At 47.5% G+C, this 24,459-nt stretch overlaps 1 protein-coding gene across 3 annotated transcripts in view; it reads left to right on the top strand.

Moving 5' to 3' along the window:
* The window catches only part of LOC144948497 (astrotactin-2-like), a 469,552-nt gene that overhangs the window by 99,488 nt on the left and 345,605 nt on the right, over positions 1–24,459 (top strand). For all 3 annotated transcript variants that reach the window (XM_078878014.1, XM_078878013.1, XM_078878015.1), the window contains 2 exons: positions 14,104–14,353; positions 17,235–17,438. In XM_078878014.1, the coding sequence (XP_078734140.1) occupies positions 14,104–14,353; positions 17,235–17,438 (454 nt within the window). The remainder of the gene's footprint in view (positions 1–14,103; positions 14,354–17,234; positions 17,439–24,459) is intronic.

The raw sequence follows: 24,459 nt of genomic DNA, 5'->3' as shown, positions 1-24,459 counted from the left end.
GATATTCGTCATCCACAGTGATCAAGAGGAGTTCCACTGTTCGTATTTTGGGTTCTAAAAATTAATTTCACGAGTCTCGGGGATTTTACATTTTTTTGAAGTCATCAGTTTTTTTTTTGCCTTCATGGCGATGATGACATTTCCTGCGATCACATCACTTCCTGTTGACCTAACCTCTTTCTGATTCGCCACGGTTGTGCATACTCTCCGGGGGTTTTTAGGGGAGGCTGGTAAAACAGCAAGTGGATGAACCTCAGATCATGGGAGGTCAAGGCTCTGGGAGCTAGGATCTTGAAACGTACTGAGATCTTCCCCATCGCTTCAGACCGTTCCTTCGAGCCACTTGCGGAAGGTAGCAACGGGTCACGCTGTTCGAGTGGTTGCAAGATTTTCACGGGATTTTTTTTCTTCTCTCTCCATGAAATTGTAAATGATCACCTCAAAAGTGCTTTCATGCTGCGAAAGGGCAGGCATTTAAAATGTACATTTTCTAAGTATTGACTTGACATGCGGCACAGGTGTGTGGTTTTTTTTGTAGTTGGTGGTGTGATGATGTGGTCACTATATTATTTAAACATTGATTAGGTTATCATACTTTGAAAGCTTGAAATGTAAGCCCTAAAGAGTACATTTATTTTTTTACACTTTTAGTCTCCATATGATATCGTTTTTTTTATACATACATAAATTCTACATTTACCATGGCAGGGATATCGTTCTGCAGTTTCATATTCATGTCCACAAGGATTTCCAATTTTTTTTGGAACATTATGCATGCATTTCTTAAAACAAAAAAGAGCTAAGGTTGGCTTTAAATGTATACAACTGCTCCTGAGAACACATCACAAGAACATTGATGTTAGAGGTGTTACAACGATGGACAATATATGTAGCTTTGTGGGGTTTTGGGCCTTTATATATTTAGAGGAACTGTTGGTACTTAGTGCTCCCATTTTGGTACATTAAGGTCATGAATTGCTCGACGTTTGGCAGTATTCTAGTAGTCCTTTGAAATCAGGAGGGGAAAGGACCTTGGGACCTTGCGTTTTTTATTGCTTCTTTGCCTCTGGAACTCCATCACAAGTGAGATCAGGAATGCTGGCGCCATCAAAACTTTTAAATCCATTTTATAAACAATTATTTTTTTGCATTAGCTTGCACTGGATTGATTGACCTCTGGGATTTATTTATTGTCAGAGATTCTACTGCGATTCATTCTGACCTGTGCTGCATACAGGGGTCAAATGCGCCGCATTGTGCTGTATTCGTACGGCGATTGTCCGTGTTTAATGTGTTCACCATCATGGGATCTCGTGCTGTTGCTTGGACAAAGTGAGTTGGATGGAAAGAAAAGTAAGTTCTGGAGCAGGTACTGCAGGGGAGATGTACGATTATAACAATCTAGACAAGGCAGAGATGTGGATTGGGCACAATCACGGGCACAATCACAGAGGGGAATGCTAATGATAGTGATTTCAACTTGTAACACGCCGCACAGAAATGCGCTCGCTCTCAAAGGCGACTCGGAGGCGCAAGGAACCACAGACAGAAGGCAGCCAGGCAGTGAGCTGGTGCAAAAATCCCCCACCCCCTCCCTACCTCACCAAGATCTGCGGTCCTCTATGTAGCAAGGGGGTTATCGGCCACAAATAATGAGCGTTTTAACATGGGGGAAGAAACCGAAGCGACGGGAGAGAAGCCACGTGTGTAATGGGGGGGGGGACACTCAATCCTATACAGGTTGAGTCAACGATTTCTGTACCGCCTTCTCCCGGAGAGCCAGGGTACGGCACCACCACCTGCTTGCCCACAGTAAGGGAATTCTGTAACTTTCGTGCCATCCACCAACCAACTCTCATTGCCTCCCCCACAGTGCTGGATTACAGGTGTGTTCCACATTGCTGGATTACAGGTGTGATTCACAGTGCTGGATTACAGGTGTGATTCACCGGTGCTCATAAGCCTGATTAAGGACGTTTTGAAAGGAACTATGCTGGGGATGATGGCCAAGCGGCAGACGAGAAAGATGCTGCTTGATGTCTGAAGGAAGTGGGGCGTGGGGTGCAAGGATGTTGAGGGGACAGGGAAACGGAGAGGGGAGCTCTTAGGTTGGGCAGAATGGAGGGAGTTTGAGTTATGGACCAGTCATAGGGTAGTGTCTGAAAGATAGAGTATATTACACTTTCTCTGAAGTCACACACACATGCATAACGTATTGTGATCATTTCAACATGATCAGTGCAGTGCAGTGTGACATTGGCACTTAGCTGCTGAACGTTCTGCCATACGCAAGGATGGAATACTGCAGGGTGAAATGCTCGACGCACTGAAATCAAGAGCAACAATTCTCAACAACACTGCTTCTTTCAAGGAAAACAATTAACAATCAAAAAGTTAATTACTCCATCTCTCTGGCCTCTCCACGTCGTCGGTACAAAGAAGGGCCATCTCTCAAAATATCACCTCTAATTACAGAACAAAAATGTATTTCAAGGCATTGCGTTTTGTTATTTCGGCTTGTGCACACTTCCAATGCACTATCACGACAATGTTTGTTCCCTGTCCTACAGATTATCTTTTTTCACCGCATAAGCAGAGGAACGTGGGAATAACATTGCCTTATTTTACATTTTCCCATATCTAACATTTAATCTGGCTCGTGCTCTGAAACAACAGCATTGCACAGAGCTTTTCACAGTATAGTAAATTCCTTGCGTCACTGCACTCGTACCGGAGAGATTATTCTGTCGGCCTCATGAATATACAGCGCTTGGTTAATAACAAAAAAGCATCGCGCAAATGGTATTTGTTGCCTTTTTAATTCGCTCTCAAAGTGCATGTACTGAGTCCATCGGGAATGAAAAATGTTGTAGGTCATTAAGCCCAAGAATCTGGTCATGATAAGAGCGGGACCCGACCTCTAGCGCAGCCCATCTGTCCAGTCTAGTCAATAGAATGGCTCAAAATAATAATAATAATAATGATGAGGATGAGGGGGGGAAAAAATAAACCAAGAGACTGATTAAGCTTGCTGAACACGTGGTGCTTCTTACAAATTAGCCTCGCCAGCAACTCGTGGTGGGGGTTTTATTTATCCCTCCTCCTGCGTAGAGGGGCCTAGGTGCAGAGTAATTGCCTGGGACGCAGAAGGTTGCTTTTTTCAATTTGCGGCGTTTCGGAGGCTGTGGGGACCTTCGGTCGAGGGGTGCAAAGCACGCTGGGGGAAGTTGTGTTAATGAGTCCCCGTCATTACCTCCACCGCTATATGTGGATACCTCCACCGCCCTCCGTGTATGTGCATCCCCTACCTGAGCACCCCCCTCCACCCAATATCACAGCATTTTAATTTGAAGGCCATGGAATTAGATTGCATCCAAGGTATAAACGGCATCAGAGTATTCAGCCACAGTGTGGATAACTAATGTGTTCATGTTCTTTGGTTCTTTCGGTTGCGTAGATAGAAAAAGAAGAAAAATTAAGTGAAAAAAAAATGATATAAATTAAATAATAAAAACTAACGTGTTTACTGAGAAAAAATGTTATCCGTAGAAATGCCGATCATCGGCCATCGTTGATCCTCTGCCGGGTGAAGGTATTCGCTTGCTATCACCATTCCTCCGATAAAACATGGTTGGCTATGTACGGTGCGAAAGAAGTTCATCTTAAATTTTTACTTAAAACTTTTGTGGCTGCAGGAATTCATATTCTTTGGTTCTTTTGGTAAAGTCCCATAGATTAAAAAAAAACACGACGTTTCGATCGCAACACAAGCGATCGAAACGTCGTGGTTTATTTATTTATATCTACGTGACTTTACCGAAAGAAGCTAAGAATATGAAGTTCCTCTTACATACATACATAGACATCCATTCCCACGTGATGCCACGGTCCATCTCACTCCTGCACACGAGCTGATATCACTGCCCAATTACATACATTGGTGGCCATCATCGCGTGTGCATTCTCTCCCTTACCAAACCACCCCCCCCCCCATCCGCCGGCCCGCTGATGCCATCAGCTCTTTTGGTACCATTGTTCGACAAGACTATATCTGAGCGCGGAGGTCCGGTTCTTTGTTTGCTAATGATGTGCTTCTCGCTCGAGAGCCAATCTGAGCAATTGAGGTCAAAATCCCGGCTTTCTTTTTTTTCCCTCGAATAAATTGGCACACCTGCCCGAACGCGAAGCGTCACGCCGCAAATTATTTTCTGTTGGCCGAGTTTGAGTTGCACGACAATAACCCCGCAGTCAGGCTGCTCGGCCGGCAGAACAAGCGGCTTGCAACCAGAAGGGAGCGAGCGCAAATCCCGATTGGGTGTTCTTAAAACTAAAACGAAACGATTTTTCATTTGTTTTTCCTTTGTCAAGGCGCTCTTCCCCCTCCAACCCAGCGTAAATATACGCTGCCAAGCCTGGTGGTGTTCATTCAGACGCTGTCTTTCTGACAGAGCTGTTCTTCACCTGAGGACGGCTGCTTGCGTTGTGGCCGAAACGTCGTGAGAATTATTTTATTATGTTATATTTTTATTATTTTATTATTTCCATTCTACGTGACTTTACCGAAAGAGCCAAGAAAATGTTTCATTTGACCAGTTAAGGCCCACCGAACTAGCTCTTTTTTTTCAGAAGCGACCTGGCTATTACAAATGGTAGCTCAATGAAGTGGCTTATCACGTGGACATTTATAGCAGCAGGCAAATGCTCTGAAAGCACGTTGATTGTAAATTGTGGAGGTAAAAAAACCCTCCGCATTCAGAATCAGCGTGCGTTTTGAGTATTTGGCTGCTATAAGGTCCCATGTGATGATAAGCAAAAAACTATCAATTGTGATGGCCATGTAGCTTCTGAAAAAGAGCTACAACTAAGTGGCCCTTACCTGGTAAAAAAAACTAAAACCTTGCAACAACTGATAGATGCCACACATCCGTTTATTCATTCATTCATTCTAGTCTCCGTCGTGCGGGCTTGAAGAAGCCCTGGCTCCGGGACGGGTGAGGGAATTATCGGCAATGCGACAAAAAGAAGCACATTCTGTGTTCAGGAGGCGGGGATGGATAATTGATTAAACGAATGAATAAATAATGCTGCTCAAGATGAAAGCCACTGGCATTTTTTAATATCTGCCATTTGGCACCATGTTAAAACAAAATTGGAGTCCCTCTTTTCATTCAGACCGCAGAGCGGAAGCAGACAAGTGTCGTGTTAGGGACTTAATAAAGGTTTGAGACCGAAGACTCCTACTATTTACTAGGTCAGGCTCATGATGATAATTATTACTCTTGTTATTTGCAGCTAACGCTTTGGCAAACCACGGCTCGGTGAATGCCTCTCCCAAGCTGTGTCCTTCATAGATTGTGTTTGACCATACTTCACCATTCTGGATGGCGAAGTGGTGAGGGGACTTGCACAGATATCACTCGCCACTGGTGTTAGCCGTGGTCGGAAATCCAACTCTGCTCAACGGGCCCACAGCACGGAGTGCTAACCACTGCACCACCACCCCCCAATTTGCATTTCTCTCAATAACTTGAAAGCGAAGCAGATTATCATACTCGCCACTTAAAGTCCAAAACTTTATTTTTAAAAATAAGATAAATAAGCCAACAAATTCCGTCGGTTTCTGACACAGTGTGACTTTGAGGTCTGGTTTTACTGCGGCACAGCAGGCTGGCATGTTTACCATAAACACAGCATGTGTCCCATAACTCCTACAGGCATATCGCTTATCAGGCGACACAATAAGCAAAACACGACTGTCTCAACACGTGTGTATAAAGTGTCCGTGCATATATTTACAAAGCATCTTCTGAGGTGGAGCTGAGATGCAACTGTGCTGGGGTTGCCAGTCTGGGATTTGGCATCTGCATTGGATTGATTTGTACCGATATATAGCGGCGGTATTGTGTTGTTGTGTTGAAATTAATTCACGGTGGACTGCACACATTTGATAGTAGACCGAGTGCCGACTGCGAAATATGTCCCGGATTTGATCACAGCGTGGAAAATTTGGGAACCCTACTCAGGAGTGAGATGGCCTAGCAAGACCGTGAGGGGTGCGAATGGCATGGGGAGAGAGGGGATGGGTGGGGGGGTGCTTCATCCAACAATGGATAGAAAATGACCGATGGTGATAGAGTGTTATTGTTTCCAATCGAGATGGTCAGGTGACGGAGGGGTTAGTGGTGCGTAGTAGCACCTCCCCTCCACTTATCCCTGTCATCTGCCTGACTCTGGGAACATTGGTCATCAAGATCACCGTCCCTTCGCGTGTGCCGCCCGTCCGTTGTGTTCTTAACATAAAAAACTATTTCAAGTTACGGTTGCTGAGCACAAGCCCAGAGGACCCAAAACTCCAAGCGTTGGCGTCTTTCCCCCGCACCGCCGATTGTCACGGTTGGCTACGTACGGTGCGATACAAGTTCAACGTGCACGCGTACTCCAAAAGGCACTGTAAGTTGTAAGCGATATGAGTCGATGCATTTCTTGGCTTGAGCAGTGTTGTACGAACTGAGGGAATGAGGTTACGAGAGAGAAGTTCAAAGGTCGAACGGCGTGAGTGAAAATGCAGAGAGGCCTCAGGATCTCTCACCAAGTGAGTCTCCTGGCCTTTTGTGGGCAGCTTTTCCCAGGTGTCCAAAGAATTGTAATTTATGTCTTTGTATGCATTCATTCTAGATTTGAAGTTTTCGTGACTGCAAGCATCCATACTCTTTGGTTCTGTCGGTAAAGTCACATGGGTGAAAAAAAATAAAAAATAAAAATCAAGAATAAAATAGAAATAACTAAATTAAATCACGACGTTTTGGAAGCAACACAAGCTTCCGTCATCAGGTGGGACAACCACAGCAAAAAAAAAAAATTACTGTGGTTGTTCCACCTGATGACGGAAGCTTGTGTTGCTTCCGAAATGTCGTGATTTAATTTAGTTATTTCTATCTTTGTATGCAATCACAGAGTTCCTTTCTCACAGCTAGTCTCACAGCCAGGGTTTCAAACCAACATGATACACAGGATGGCCCAGAATGCAGGATAAACGGGGTTATTATGTTTTATTTTCGCAAACCACAAAGGGCTATTTAATTGATTTTAACAAATGTTCAAGCTGGCTTACATTAACAATGAATGCGTGCGTACATTCTCTTTTGAAATGAAATGAGGACGTTTTTTTTTTCATATTACAAAGTAATAATCTTCGAACATTCAACAATTATGCTTCTGTCTCATTTGATTCAGGGTTCTTCTTTGTCGAGTTTTGTTAACGACAGATGCGAGGTGACCCACACAGGTAAAACTACAATAGATACTATTAACGATGACAGATACAATGCTAACTTAAAGACTAAGCTATTAAAATGTTTTAACGCCAGTGTTCTAAAAAATGAAATAACCCTTTGTGTCCAGACTAATTGGACCAATCAGTGTTAAATCGAAAAGCTTTTTTGTTTTCTTCCTGCATTTAATCGTTATGCACACAAACACATAATGTGCAAATTGTGGTATGATAACAAATTAAAAGTAACGTAATTCGAAATTTAACAATTCAACGCGTAGGCTCTCGCGACCAATGTCATTCATGATAACGTTTTTTGGGTTAGATCGCGTAAATGTAAATATGTCGTGAACCCACCTCCACCCGACACATCCAATTAGTAAGGTCTGCGTACAAAACGTACCAATTGTTTGCTCTCTTACGCATGCCGGTGTGGTGAAGTAGGAAGACCACCACCACCACCATCATGATCAGCACCACCACCACGACCATCATCACCACCACCACCAAAAGTGTTGCTGCTTTGCGATCATTGGCGACAGGCATGCATAGTTCCGACAAATAGCGACAATGTGCCATACCTTGTAGGCCCTTGTGTGTACGTGTATGTGTTGAACTTCCTTCGTACCGTACGTAGCCAACCGTGCTAATCGGAGGTGCGGGGGTGGGACAACGAACGAATTTGGTTAGCTCCTTCTCGCATCAGTTTACAGAGACTCTTGTCGTATTGTAAGTCATCTGGCTGCCGTATTCATGACACCCTGCAGTCGGTTATTCACTTTCAATGATAGGTATTCAATTTATGTTGAGTATATGTGCCTGCGTCTCAGGGTGCCGTACTCAAATTAACTTGAGTTGTGTCTCAAGACAGGGTAAGTATGTAGATGTGTGCACAAAACACTTTATTAATTTGCAAGAGGCTTGTCATTACCTGGCAAGCGTTCACTTCGTGATGCAGCCGGCTTCTTTGAAGTTCAAATAATTAAAATGTAAGCTCGCTGCGAGTACAACCACGATTGGGCTCTGGGCATACATGACAGTGTTTGTCTGAACAGGGGAGTGTAAGGAACATTTTGGCCTAGGATGGCAATGACTTCCAACTTGTCTGAGCAAAAACTCGGAAAAATATTTTTTTTAAGGAGTGGAAAACCTGTCACGCTTTATCCCTCGTTCGGTTTGATAGACCCCATTCAGATTTGTTATTGGAATTCCGCGTCAGTTTACATTAACTTCATGAAAAAATACGTAAAGATTGAACACACGCACATTTGCGACGTAATCCTATCGAAGCCATTCAAGCATCTATCTGTATCTTTGTTGCAAAATAATTTGTTTACAAAGGTATGACGTATAGAATGTCTGAAAAAAAAACATCTTGCTTGTCGGTAGCAAATAAATGACATTAAACGGTGGCAACGGTGCAAAACCTTTAACTTTCCGGCTCATGCCAAAGGTGGCAGAAGGGCCTCCTCCATCGAGAGCTCTCGAGTAAGTTGGACGGCTCTTCCACGCCAGCAAGATGCCCAACACAATACTCCGCCACGCATGACCTGACGATGAACAAACTGCTGGGTCTACAGAGATGGGGGGGGGGTGGCAATGGAATAAAAAAATTGCTCTCTGTTTCAACTGCTGCGCCGAGAGGTCGAACCAAGTGACCTTTGCGTTGCAAGTCCAGCGTGCCAACCATTAAACCGCGGCTAGCATCCCCAGTAAATACTGTGAATAAAAATATGAAAAATAGCACATCGCTGGGGTTCAACGTGCAATTGAATTTAATGGTTGTGAGGACGTGGTGGATTAATGGGCCACCTTTCGTCGCTAGCTATTCTGAAGATCACGGTGCAAAGCTAATCGGCGCCATTCACCTGAGCGTCTCGTACGGTAATCTCATTGAAGGGGGGCAGGGGGGCGGGGGGGTAGGAGGGGTGGTGGGGGGCACCCCCCCCCCACGACTTAGCCATGTGGCGGGATAAACGCAGGCGACACCGTTTCTCCCCCCCCCCCCGCCCTTAATCAGGCGCAGCTGTGCATAAATCTCCGCGTTGGAACGGAGCATAAATCATTATGGGTGTCAGCCCCCCCCCCCGTCACATTTCGGCATTCACTCCGCCAAGGAGTGATGAATGTTGCTTTTGGTGTTCAAGGTGCCACCCCGCACAGCGAGGGCGTTGTCGGTCGGCCGCCCGGCTGAGGCGCGACCGGCGCTCGCGAACCACGTAGATTTTAACTCGGAGTGGCGGCGCGTTCAGTTTGAACGGAGCTTTGCCGTTCGCGCGCATTGCATCTCTCGCACGCTCGCCGACGAACCGCAGGCAAGCGGGAAGGCAGTGAGCGCCTGCGAACAATTGCCCGCGTTCTGCAGTCGCTTCATATGTTAAGATATTTATACAGGCAATTCGTGTTTACGCGTGGGAGGAAACCGGAGCACCTGGCGAAAACCCACTCATGCGAGGGGGCAACGCTATATCCCGTAGAGAAGGAACAGATGATGTTGGTCCGCACTTCGACATGCCGCGTATTCCTGGCGAGCCGGGCTACGTGGCACCTGCCCGACTGCCCACGGGGAAGGGAGTTTTGGCAAACATCTGCGTGCGGATCCACTGACCCTCAAAGCTGCTGACTCCAAAGTGCTGGATTGCAGGCGGCCACCACTGCCCAGCTGGCTTGGGGCCCACCGTGATGTATTTAGGCAGCCGCTTTGATGGAGATGTTCTTGGAAGGGGGCGAGGAATGAAAAATATTCCGGTGTCGTCATCGTTAAGGTGCACCCATCGTTATTAGGAGAGTGTAATGTTCAGCTAACATTTCAGGGGTGTGGCTAACTGAAAATAATTAGGGGGTTGGATTTGAGCGATGGCCTCTGCTGGAGAAGAGAACACGCGAAGTGTGAAAGGAAGCAGCATCGGCGTTTGAGTCTTAGTGGCAGATTTTATCACCACGTGGCGCCGAGAAAGGACTGACACTTATAGATAGGACAGATAGTTTGCGCGTGCATGCTCTTTCATTATCATTCCTGTTCTAAATGTTCGTGTTTTCCTCAGATTTTTACAGGGAATTGATTTTGCGAGACGCAATTTGTTTTACGTGTGACGGGATTAAAACTTTGTTTGATAACTTTGTGCTTCTTTTTGACTCAAATCACGTGATAGTTTCAGCTTTTAAACAAAATCCATTTTGAAATTGAATATATTTCGCCTGCGATACCTCGCAACGCAAAAAAAAACGACGCGCCCGCTGCTAATCTAGACACGGTGGAAATTGTATGCTTTTTAAATACACGTATATAAATATTTGTATTAATATTTCCTCGAGTCAGTGAGGGACGAGATTGCGTATTGACTGAGCGTGCACATTCCACGTAATTGCAATCGCCTATTGAATTCCCACACTTGAAGATGCAATGAAGACGTCACCTCCGCAGCAACAACAACACGATACGGCCGAGCCCACCTCAAGATTATTATTTCGGCGTTGCACCAATCAATAGTCTGTTGCGTTCGCTTGGCAAAGTCCTCCTCCAGCGGCGTGCCAAAGCGAAGGGAAATTAAAACGCCCGCTCGAAACGGCGGCGTTGTCGATCCAACGGCAAACGTCGCCAAGATCCCCGCGAGCGGACCATTGTCTGCCCACCCCCTCCACCACCCCACCACTCGGTGCTCCGTGCCCAGCACAGGGAAGACGGCTTTTAAGTTTCGGTGAGGCGTGACGGTATTATGATCACGCTACGCGCGAGCTGGTGAGCTCCGGGGCGGGCGTGCGTGCGTGCGTGCCCACGATAGTCCGGTCCCGCGGGCAGCTTTCTGAAGGTGCGTTCCCGCGCGCGCCTCGTCGGCCACCCGCGGGGATTTGCACCGACCTGCTGCCGTGCCGAACCGAGAGCCGTGACTATCACGACGGCCCACTCTTGCGCACAACGTCTCTACCCTCTTGCAACTGTCTTGTGGCGCGCGAATCTCGGGTTTGCTCAGACGCCTGCTTCCCAGCGTGTGAATCTCAGATATCACCCTCGGTCTTGTACGCTTTGCCGTTGGTTTTCCTTGCAGAGGGCTTTTTGACTTCTTTGCTTCAATGTCTGCGCTCCCCACGTACGTCGACTCACACTGAGCAACGTGGTGAGCGGTGAAGTCAATTAACACAGACGGCCTGGATGGTGTCGGGTGACCTTCACCCAGCAGTGGATGTACAAAAGGGAAGTGTTTCTATTTGTTTAGCCCATGCTGGAAAGGATCATTATGAATAACCACTGCACATTTCAATTTCAGGAGAGACTGAGAAGGTACCAGGCAGGCATCGTCAATCAGTCAGTTTATTCTATTTTAGTTCCAGGCTTGGAAAAAGGAATGGGAAAATTAAAATCCAGCCGTGAAATTTGCTCGATTGATATATCACTCTTTGGGGGGGTGATGGCCCATGGACGAGACTGGTGACGGAGTGATAGCCGAAGGAGAGAAGGCATCTGGAAGGAAAACCACTCCGGAGATGGAGCGATGATCTCGTCGCATGCGCAGGACTAAGATGGATCGCAGCGTTATTGGATTGTGAGGGATGCCAAAAGTGTTGGGAAGCCATCATACAGCACTGGATTGACAATGACTATTAATTAGAAGCACATTTTTTGTTCCCAGAATAAATATGTTTTCACATATGCATACATGTCCATGTTGTTACGGATGGGTGTTCTTTGGAATTGCTTTGAGTTTCAATACGAAAATAATGCACACACACGTTAATTATTTTATGCATATTTGGGTTTATTTCTGACTAAGATCGCAATTCTACATGCTGCTTGTTGTGCTGAAAGTGGTACATTTTATATATATAATATTATTTAAAACTTTCTTATTTGTTTATTGACGAATTGTCATGAATGGCTCATTAATTATTTCTGTGAATGGAGTCTCTCCTGTGGGACAGAGAAGGTGGATCGATTCCCGTGCTCCTAATGTTGCACTCCCTGCTAAATCTGGAAATTCGTTAAGAGCCCATTCCGTACATTTCCTTGCGTTTTCATGGTCTTATTTCACTTTCAAAGACACAATCGAATGGATCCTGCCATGATTTCACTAACAATTTGAAGAGAGATTCTGGCTAACTTTACTCTATTTTTAACTGCATGGCTGTAAGTTCATAAGACGAAATAATCTCTAGCGTGAAATTAGAGAATGTAAGTAATGCAATAAATAAGCGGATTAGACTCATCCTTTCTATATCTCTCCGCCCATGTAAAAACGAAATTAATCATGACTTTTATTTCTTTCCGAACGGTGTCGGGAGAGTTGGTGTTTGGTGACTTTCAGGTCAGACTACTTGCGCTGGTAGCTCAGGGATGGTGGGTTTGAAACGTGAATTTCAGCCGCCAATGATTTATTTCAGTTTCCAAGCAGAGTAATTTGATGTTTATTCAAAGAATGGACGACATGTTTGACTGCTTTAGTCAACTAGACGCTGAAAACAATAACTGTATTAAAGCCACGGACTCTTAAGACTTGATTAAAATTCCACAGGTTGTCGTCAACGAGTGTAAGAAGAAGGCATTATGCTTAGGGTGGCTTACAAGGCAGAGAGCTTAGCCTGGACAGCTAAGCACCTGGGTTTCAATCCAGGCAACGACCTGTGGTTAAGTCACGTGGCGAATTGATGGCCTCAGCCAGATCACCAATGACTGCACACGAAAAAACAACATCACTCTATATTTTTTTTCTACGCTCAATGTGCGCCATATTGCAGCTTTGCGAAAGAATATATTTTAAAAAAATCATGTTTGACTGTTACGTGATGAACATTTACCTCGTATGCAGACCCCGTGGGAAAGTACTGCCCTCTTCCGTGAGGACCAGAGGCTACTTGGTGGTATCTCAGAGGTGTCGAGTCCGTGGGCCAGAGCAGAAATTGTTACCACTCAAGGTAACAAAATGTAGTCGGACCAATTGATTCATAATTGCTAATACGAGTGAATTAAATCTTGGTTTGAAGCTTTCGTGACTGCAGGAATCCGTACTCTTTGGTTCTTTCGGTAAAGTCACGTAGGTAGAAAAATAAAATAAAAATAATATATCACGATCGAAACGTCGTGATATATTATTTATATTTTGTTTTATTTTTCTACCTACGTGACTTTACCGAAAGAACCAAAGAGTACGAGTGAATTACTTGATAACCCACCCGTTTAAAATGGTCATCACGCAATTCACTGTTTTTGGCGACATTGAGAAATTGAAACCGGTAATGTTATGATGCGACCTCAGGTGGAAGTGACAAGTGAAATATCTGCTCTGGACCCATGGACTATCAGTGCGTAGCTCTCTTACTCTTAGTTCTTTCGGTAAAGTCATGTAGGTAAAAAATGATATTACAATTAATAAAAATAAAATAAAAATCACGACGTTTCGGAGGCAACACAAGTCTCCGTCATCAGGTGGGACCGTCACAGCCAGGTTTGCTACATCACTTGATGCAGCAAATCTGGCTGTGACGTTCCCACCTTGCCTCCGAAACGTCGTGATTTGTATTTTATTTTTTATTAATTTAAATTTCATTTTTTACCTACGTGACTTCACCGAAAGAACTAAGTGTATGAATCCTTGCAGTCAACTCTAGAATGAGTAGCTCTCTGACATCTGCTTCACTTCCGTGGGTAATTCTGCAACGCGGTCGCTTAGCACCGCTCCGCGAGAGGTCCGACGGCTCCTTCATCTGACGGCGCAACAACAACAACAAAAATCGCGATGTATCCGTGTAAAAATTACGATGACAAAAAAAATCTTCCTTAGACGAACGCCGTTAACGAATCGCACGACCCGCCCTCCGCCCGTGTCCGCCGTGCGTTCCAGGGCGGTCTCATCGCGCTGTTGCTGCTGCTCCTGCTGCTCACGCTCGCCCTGTACACACGCCGCGGCGGCGGCGGCGGCTCCTCGGGATGCTGCCGTGCCCAGCGCCACCGCCCGCCGATGCCGCCGCAGAAGAGCGCAAGCGCCGAGGCGGGCGACGAGATCCACTACATCCCGTCCGTGCTGCTGGGCGCTCACGGTCTCGACTCGCGTCGCTCCAACGCCCGCCTCCTGCAGGACTCGCACGCCGACGGTGATCGTCTGTCTCGTTTGACATGTTTCTTCTCGTTACATTTGACCGACGCATTTGCTGAGCTCAGGCCCAAATGGGGAAAGGAAAACAAAAGTCACGTGGCGAGGATGCACGCCGAACTTCTTTCGCACCGCGCGTAGCCGACCGTGCTAATCGGAGGTGCATTAATAAACAGGCAGTGGCAGGTTCAAAGGTCGGGGGGAAAGGGATGTGGTGGGATCGATCGTCTCCCCCCCCACCAACTCCAGCCCCGCCACGATACAAAATTCGTATTGTATCGATGTACCACCAGGTGCGCTGAAGTTCGTTTTGTTTAAACGGGTGAGAACTCTGGCGACCACGAGGATCGGTCTCAGTTGTAGGAGAGGCCCCGGGAATATGTTTTTTTTTTATCTCAGTACAGCACCTTCTGACCTCCGGCTGAAAGGCATTTTCGAAGTGTAAATCATTATTACGAATGATTAGCCTGCCTTTAGGGGGTGATGATTGCTACGTGTAATCCCAATTGAGTAATTTGCAGTGTAATTGAACAATTTGGCAAATTTGAACCTTGACGTCAGCGCACGATGGCCTCCTCTTGCGAGAGATCTTTGTCGTCCACTGTGACACAGACGGTGCGTGTTGCTGTGGTTTATACGCGCAGTCATAATGGGGGCGGCCTGCTGGAATCGAACCGGGAACGTCAATTGAGCAAGGTTCTGAGATCTCTGGGAAAAGAGACGATGGGAGGGAATTCCAAAGTGGAGCAGTGCAAGGTCGAAGCCAAGAAGAGAAGTGGTATAATAGAGTCTCAACATGGCTGGAGGAATCAATGATATCATGATGATGCCAATGATACTGATGGTGATGATGGGGAGTGGTAGTATAGCGGTTTGACGCTGCGCTACGAACCCAGCCACCCGGGTTCAGTTCACGTTCACGGCCAACACCAGTGCCAACTATATCTGAACCAGTCCTGGGACTCCCCTAGGTCGCCTTAGCCTCAAATGATTTCCCCGGTGCAGTGTGTAAACATTGCCACTGGGGAGACAAAGGTGGTCGGGCGTCATGCTTTCCACCCACCCACTCGTGTATCATTCCGGCCTTAATGGGGTGCTCGCTAACAGCACTTGCCCCAAAAGTCTGTTAAAGGCTATACGGGGTATTTTTCGGTGGTGGTGATGATTATGATGGTGCATATGATGATGGCTCTTCACAGATATCCTGTAAAGTTCTCCAATATGTCGGGTTATTTCACTGTACGTTGTTTGGCACAGTGTCTGACACCCCCCCCCCCCCCCGCCATGGTCTGGAAGCTTCTTCGGGAATTGATATGAGCAGCTCGATTTCATCTCCCGATAATATAGCGCTCATAGCAGCAGGTGGAGCGAAACGTCGGACAACGTGCCGAGCAGCACACAGTATAACCCGGAAACACGTGGGGGGGGAGCCCTTAAAAGCTACAAGGCGAAGGCTAATCCCGTTGTGTATTTTGCCTCGGTTACCAATGTAGGTTGTGTCTCTTCTGCCATCGGCAGTTCCAGAAATAAAATGCATTCAACTCCCGGCTTGGATGCACAACGCCACGATCGCCATACCATGCCAAATTTCGAAAAGTCAAAACAAATGGTTTTTAATTCGAGCTTTAACGAAACGTAAACGAAAAACTTTCCCGTGAGATTAAAGGGTTCTCCGCTCTGATAACAGAAAGGTACGACGCGCGTGCGATGAGCGACTTAGTGGCTCCTATTTAATATTGCCACGAGCAATATCATATTTTGCTCTTGCTGCTGCTGCTACCAAGTGCTCTGATACAATTCAGGGGAAATGATAAAGATATTGATCCACCTGCGGGTCGTGACAGCAGGGTTATAAGACCGCTGCGCGAAAGTAATAAACACGGCAAACAACGCATACCCCACCCCGCGTACGATCCCAAACTTTACCCGCGCGTTCTTCAGCAGCGCTTCAGCCATTGACCCAAACGCCACGGGGCAATTTGTTATTTGACACGTCAATATTCTGTTAGAATATGTAATATCATCTTTAATCCAGGACAGAGGTTATTTCCCTTGGGATTTCACCGAACCGGCGTTTTAAACGCGTTGCTTCCCCGGGACGGAGGCTGAGTCTAATCCGTGTCCCCAAAACCCGTTCGCCACGACGGTCGAACTTTCACATGAGCTGCATTCACGGGGGCCAGCCTCAAACAGTTTTGTTGGCTCGCAGCTGCGATTGGAGAAACACTCGACACTTTACCGCGCTGGTCAATGTGGATCAGCGAAGGCGGGGAGCGTTAGAGGGCAAACACCGAAGTGCAGTGCACGGTGCGACGGTGGATATTGATGAAGTCCTCTGCTGCCCACCGTCACATCCCTGCCTCAGATAAAATACAGAACAGGCGAAGATGAAAATATTTAAAAAAAATATCCCCTCAGATGTGTATCGGTGTACAGCGTGATGACGCGGCCTAGCGGGGGCTCGGTTTTCTAATCGACTGTTGGAGAGGTTCACCGTTCTGATCCAAACGGCCTCCCTGGTTAATGCTGCGGGGGTGCACCCACCGATCCCCCCCCCCCCCGATTGCAAAAACGTTGCGGGGACCCTCCTGAGCAATGAGACTCGTTGAGGCTTTCCTGGATAATAATATTAATAGAAAATGCATGCATTTCGGCATTTGTCACCTCACCATTCACTTTCCGAAATCTGCGCTAAAGATCCGCAGTATGGGTTGTATAACGAGAGAGATTTTTTTTTCTCGGCTAGAGGAAGTTGTTTGTTCGACGACGTCGACGGAAAAACTATGGATAACAGCGCCGAACACATTCCCTCGTAAATAACTTTCATATTTACCCCTCACCCCCCCCACCACCACACCCCCCATGTCCCCTCCCCATCACAGCGGACGGGACACCGGTGCGCGAGACGCCGATCCTGGACGACTTTGACTTCGAGAACGGCGTGGGCGTGAGCGGCACCGTGCAGCGCATGAACCACCGGGGCGGCGGTGGCGGCGACGACGATTACGGGAGTCAGGTGACGCGCACGCTCGAGAGCCTGGGCCGCGTCGACGAGGACTGCCACGGGCACTGCGACGTGAGCCCAGGTGCGTCTGCCACGCGCTCCCGCCAAACGCTCTCTCTCTCCCTTTCTCCCACCCAGAGCTCTCTTGACCCCACACCTACCAGACATCCCCCCCCCTTCCCCTCCCCCAGCACCTCCGATTGGCACGGTTGGCGACGTACGGTGCGGGAGACATTCAACGTACGTGCGTACGTCTGTAAAAAAGAGCTCTGTAGCTCATCGGATCTTGTGCAGGATAAGTGAAGGATTCTGATGCGGTGGTTCGGCTCCTCTTCGGCCGGCGGATTTTGTCGCGTCGGTGCGGGCGGCGGCTGACAAGTCCACCTCGCGATTTTCCACGCGAAGCGGTGTGCGTGCAACAGCCGGCTTGCGTTCACGCGTGCACCGCCGTGGCTGTCCTGTTCCCGTTCTTGACAACACGCCGTAAGTGTTTTTTGACGTCGTACAAACGTACAGCCATGCGAGCGTCGGATTTGTAAAGTGTTTCTCGTTGTGCACGTCGTTGTGTGTTTGCTTCCTGTGCGGGAGATTTCCGCGCGGACGTTCTGACCCCGTGATATGATGGCCATAGAGCAATCGGAATGAAACTGGTAATACAAAAAAGAAAACGGAAATATTTCGCGCAAACAAAACTTGCGTTTGTTGGTCACTCCGTGCATTGGTGCCGGAAACATAAAAATGTTCCACACATTTGTTCGAACACATCAATAGTGCCTTTCTAACCCTCTTTCACACACACGCTCCGATGTTCCCTTGCACCTTGCATCTCGCGAAATTCGTACACGGGGCCACCTTTTCACTTGCACGTGCGCGGGCGTCCTTATGAGACGTCGGCAATGCGGCGTGGATTTTTTTTGTTATCGAGGCCACCTAATTTTGTCGCCGCCAGCAAATCTGCGGGAGATCCGGGTCCACGCAGTAGCGAGTGATTGTCCGGCAGAGTTGGTGCCGCGATTGCTCGCGGTAGCAGCCAGGGGTCCTCTTTTTTTGGGGGGTTTTGGCGAGCCTGCGAAATCGATAGTGTATTTCACCAGCGTCAGGTTGGCAAGAGACGTGACAGCAGTGCTCGCAGAGCGTTAACGGGACGAGCCACGTTAACGCCGCGGCGAGGAGGCGAGGCAACCTCCCCCCAGGGTCGCTGTGCGTCCACACACAACGCGGATCGATGCCGTCCTGCTCGCGTCTCTGTCCGGCCCACGTGGGGTCACCCCCCCACTTCTGCTCCACCCACCCCCCTCCCACAACCGCGGGTCCCTTGGACGGTTCCTTCTTCCTTTTTGTAGGCGGCCGCGCAATAAATATCTGAAACGGCATCATGGGGCAATCAACAGACGCAAACTCGCGATATAGATTAAAATCAATCCAGCGGCATCTGGCGGGGTGAGGGCGGTTCATGGTGATACTCTGCCGATCTCGGTGCTCGACGCTTGGCCGGTTGGGAGATGGTTATCTGGAACGTTGTGGGTCCAGCTCTTCCGAAGCTTTTGTTTTGCTATTTTTTAAATATTTTTCTTCTTCTTACCACCGCCGCCCGCCCGCCCGCCCCCTGCTGTGTCTTGGCAAGCAAGGGAAGCTCGCAATTCCCTCTTGTCGGGAGCGGTTTGTCAGAAGCTATTACTACGGCAGGGTGCTGCGGTCGCCGTGCATGGGAGCTCACCACGATTCCTCCCCGCCCACACATTTCGGCATTGGTTAAAGCGGCACGCGCAAATTTCTTCCCCCCTGCTCCCCCCTGCTTCCCCCTGGTTCCCCCTGGTTCCCCCCCCCCCAACTGCCCCCCCCCCCCACATGACAGCCACCTGATTCCCTTTCACAAAAACCCCTCACGCCTTTAATGCAAGACTTAATTTATCAAACGAGCCACACTGGAGAGGGAGAAATGAAATTGCTCGTATGAATGATCTCTCACTGCTGCTCGTGAATTGTTAAACACGCCACGCGATGCCGCCTGCCCTACCAAATTCTAAATTGACTCAACCTGTGCTCTGTAGAATTGGCGTGGAGATTCTGAATTATTATCACTTTTATTCCCTTCCCAAATCCAAATAGCCGCTCTTATTTTAATAAATGGGAGCGTTTTAAACGCGTGCCGTTTTCCCAGGCGCTAATGTGCTCTCGCTATTTACCGCCCTTTGTCAATCCACTGCTGGATCACGGTCTCTGCATCCCTGTGTCCGTCTAAGGTGGGTTGTTTGACCCCGTTCCACAACGCTGATCGCCGTACGTTGATGAAGTCAGGGAGGCCCAGGACTGGTTCGGATATCGCTCGCCACCGATGTTTGCAGTGGCCAGGAATCTAACTCAGGTCACTGAGTTCATAGCTTAGTGTTCTAACCGCTGTGTTCTAACCACTACTCCCCCTCATCGTTTTGACAGCAATTGTTTACAACTATTTCCAATCCACTCGTGGATGAAGGCCTCCCAACTCTGTCAGTCGTGGTGATTGACTATACTTCACCAAAACTGGTCATTGCAGGTTGGTGGAATGGGAGGGGGCCCTCGAACCGGCTCAGACATCGGTGACTACCGATGTTAATCATGACGGGGAATCAAACTCAGATTTTCCACGTTCATAGCACGGTGCACGAGCCGCTGCTGAATTGTTAATGTTTGCTTTTAGAGCAGATGGAGCATTTTTTGCAATGTACTTTATTGCTGAGCATGTAAAGTGAATGATGGTGGGTGCACTAACTGCTCGACTGAGTGAGAAAGCAATAACTCCTAATACAATATATATATAAAAAAGGAAATGACAGTATTCATATACAGAATATATACTTGCAATCCGAAGGTCGCCAGGTCGTTTTCCCTGCACGGCATGTCCATCCACGTTCGATTGGCAGGTCGCGTATTTGTGTGGTCAGGTGTGGGTACTTCCACTCCTTACACGACGTATGTCCAGCATGGAAGAGTAGGCCAAATATCCCCTCGACGGTCTCTCTCGTGCTGCCTCCAGCAACGTCCCTTCCGGCAGCAGAGGCGTGAGTGAAGCACTTGCAGGGCTGTAACTTCATATGTGTACAGTCCTCTGTATGCGTATAAATCCCTACCACAAGAATGAGTACATGGGGCTGCCATCTGGGCACGTTTGCAAATCGCAATCGAGGTAAAGAATTGGGGTGTATTTTTTATTTATTTTATTTTATGGTTGCATTTTCTCTTTCAATGCTAAACTGCATTTATTTCTCTTGTTTTTTTTTTTTTACAAATCATTATTCTGCACCGCTTTATTCACACTATAAACCGCTCCATTCCTCGTTTTTTGTGTGTGTGTGTGTGTGAAAGAACAAATATTTACTTTAAAGCAGAACGGTCTGCTGCCTTGGCCGAGCAGAGAGAGTTTGGTAAGCGATTCATTATTCCATTAAGGATTCATGCGCAACTGTCGGAAGCAGGCGAGTGTTACGACTGTAGTATTTTAAGCCCCTGCAATGCTCTTTAGAGCTCATCCCTTCTGAAATCTAAACACAACCGGTCGCTGTTTTAATCAAAAAATGGAGAGAAAAAATCCAAGAAATACAACCATGACGAGCAAATGATGTCCAGAAAAAAAAATGGAAGTGCCACTGCACATGGTTTATGGATGCCAATATCAGTTTTATTGTCCCGTTTATGAGAAAGCTACCTCTTAGACGGTCTTGTCTTATGGCCATTTTTATGTCTCGGCGTTTCTCTCTTAACTTCCTTTAGCCTGTGTCGCAGCACGCTCACCCATCAATACATAAACTCTTCTCCACTCTCTCTCTCTCTCTCACACATAATGGCACAATAGCCGGTGAGACGGGCCGTGAAATTCCCAGCATGCACGGTGCGTGGTGCCCCACCCCCCCCCTTCCCCCGGTAAAACAAAAACGCGTTCGCCGGTCGTCGTGGAAATTAAGCGATGATAAAAATCACGATGGGGGCACGCGTCGTTTTTATCCGTCGTTAAATCCACCGCAGGCAATGGGAGCCAGCTTCGGCCCAGGCCCGGCTCGTGGTGTTTTCTCTCCGTTGTGTGCAACGGGGGAGGGGGGGGGCAGACCTTTCCACTCAAGGTCACGCCAAGGGTGACCTACTCTCTCTCTTGCTGCCCCAAATAAATACTAAATAAGTGTGCATTGCTATACGGAGATAACTCCCTCAGCACCACCGTCCACCCAGTCTCTGTCTTTTATTTTCTACTTCTCCTTGGAATATTTATTCCCAGTTGTCAAGGTTATTTTTTAAAAACGTAATACTCCGTTTGTATCGTTTTCTCTCTCTCTGCACTTCATTGCACTTTGTTTTGCCTCTGCAGTGAGGGTGTTAGAGCCTTGCCCTGATGTTGCTGTGTTGTTTCCAGTTGCAGTATAAACCATCGCAAGTGATATTTCCGCTTCGTTTACAATGTCGATCCGAGTGGAGTAAAGATATAATTTCACTTGAGGGATTTCAAGCAGCTGGCTCACTGAGCTTTCACCGAGATGCGTCTCTCCATCCTCCAAGTCTTCCGACGAAGGCACAACGGCGGCGAAACTCCTCGGATCTGCGGTACCTTTTACCCACCAACTGCCAATATAATTTTCGGGATGTAAAAAAATCCGCGCAACATGCCCCGGTTCAGACGTTGGCATCGGCCGTACGGGCTTCTCCGAGCAGGAGCACGTCAACCATGTGGAGTTCGAGGAAACGTCCCAGGAAGTCGCGCTTGGTGCCTTGATAGGCCCCTCTACATTTAGACGGCACAGACGTAGTGACGGCCCCACACTGCGGTTAGTTTGGCCCTGAAAAGGACCTTTGGTTTTGCAATCCCGATCAGGAGGCTCCTTCTTTCGGGCGTTTGACAGCCGGGTTTGATGACATTAGTTTGTGATCAGCATGTAACAGTGGAGACAATTCGCCGCTGATGTTCGCCTCAGCCGGGGAATCAAGCGCAGATGAAGTCTCAACTTCTCACGTTCATCATCTTGCACCAGGTGAGCACTCAAGAGTCCAGGGACAGTCTCATTTACAAGAGTGGCCTGGGGCATTAGTCTGCCAGTAGGGAGGTGGCGGCGATGATTGCTATGTTTCATCCCAATTGAGCAATTTGTGGTGTAACTCCCCACCTTGGCAACCTTGGACCCTGACGCCTGCACACGATGGCCTACTCGCGCGAATGACGTCAAGAGACCTTTAGCGTCCGCTGCGAGTAAAGCAAACGGTGCATAGTCGTATTATTCCTACTACGGTAATTACACACTGCAGTATGAATCAGGCCCGGCGGCTGGACTTGAAGCGTCAGCCTCCGTAGCTTGCGGTCGAAAGCACTGCGGCTAGGCCATGCCATCACGCACAACGCAGGGTTAATTGTACAGTGTGCTGTCCGCAGTGCCACCGCTGCACCCCATGTATGTCCCGTTCGTGACCGTGTAAGTGTTCGTAATGCGTACAGAGTCTGACTCACAGTGCACCAGTTTTGTTGCTTGAATGCAACTGACGGAAAGCGATGATTTTTTTGACGGCATTTTTGCCAAACTTTTTCCTGTGTAGAGTTTGACCTGCTATACATTTCTAAACAAAAAGCAGAACTTATTGGAAAAAAACCCTCCGTCTCCCCCATGACAATTTTCGTTCTGCTAAGATTGTGAAACAGCAGCTGCTGTGCAATTTATTATACATCCATTGTGTAAACTTATGCGCATTAAATATTCCACGGTGGTCTCGTTTGCAGCCTGCACTGAGTTCCAGAATCTTCTTCCTTGGTTTCACTGTTTTCAGGACTCACAGAAAGGTTTCCCTGTTTAAAAAAAAATTAACCCGTCGGCTGTAAACCTTCAAGCACTGGCTTCAGGTGACTTGCGGAGCACAGGTCATAGGTCGCAGAACGCCAAGGGGCCAGCAATCAACAGCGAATGAATAATAGTTAATGCAGATTTGACGTCTTCGTGACTGCAGGGATCCATACTCTTTGTTTTTTTCGGTAAAGTCACGTAGGTATAAAATATAAAATAAATTAAATCACGACGTTTCGGGCGCAACACAAGCGTCCGTCATCAGGTGGGACAACCACAGCAAGAAACACTGCAGCAGTGTACCGAAAGAACCAAAGAACCAAAGAGTATGAATAGTTAATGCGTTTCTTAAATTGAGCGAGGTCATTATAAGATGTTGGGGAAAGGAGAGCCGTTGTGAGGGACTTCCAAACATCGAAGAGTGCGAGGGAAGAATCAGAGAGAGAAGTGTTTTGACCTGCAGTGTGGTGGTTCAAGAGAGTATGGCTGGGGATAAACACACTGATAATGGCCAATACGAGTTATCTTGCATCTGATATCGTGGTGGAGTCCCAGTGGAAAGATGTTAACTACCTCGCCTGGTATTCAGGATGGTCCGTGGGTTCAATCCCGACCCTGGCGTCTATATACTTGGAGTTTGCGTGTCTCTCTCCCCATGGTCGCGTGGATTTTTCTCCGGGTCCTCTGATTTTTCCCTCCACATTTAGAATCGACATCAGGCGTTTAGAGTATTTGGCTGGTGCTATACATGTCGACATGATGATAAGCAACTTCATTGAGCTATCATTTGTGTCCAGGTTGCTTCTGACAAAGACATATAGATAGATATATAGCTCAGTGGGTCTTACGTGGTAAAACAAGATGCCATTGTTGAGTATGAATAGTTTATACGGTCCTCAAACATTGGTGGAACAATCTATGAGTGATAATAGCGATTGAAGAGTGATATGGAGGTGACTGTATGCCAGTGAGCGAGTGGCTGTGGAGTGAAGTGCCTTGTGCTGGATCATCAATCGCCCCGACTGTTTTACATTTAATTCTGTCTGGTGCAGTGAAGGTTGGAACTGGGCACTCTACTTGCCAGATACGACATCAGCAGGATTCCAACTTTGTCTGAACTTGAGCTGTGTATGGTCGTCATAATTGTTCATGGTGGAAGATGGAGTTGTCGCGCTAAAAATTAAGTCGAGTTTCTTAAATGTCTCCTGCAGGTTCGTAGCACAGCCATTCCATGATGGCATTGACGCTGTCTTTGGTACGGTATATCAACCACGGACGGCATTGTGCATAGGATGGTTACTGTGTACC

This window comes from Lampetra fluviatilis, chromosome 49 (assembly GCF_964198595.1).
Source record: "Lampetra fluviatilis chromosome 49, kcLamFluv1.1, whole genome shotgun sequence".
In the NCBI taxonomy this organism is placed as follows: domain Eukaryota; kingdom Metazoa; phylum Chordata; class Hyperoartia; order Petromyzontiformes; family Petromyzontidae; genus Lampetra; species Lampetra fluviatilis.
Note: the sequence above shows the minus strand (reverse complement) of the source record. Positions and strands in the feature narration are given on the sequence as shown.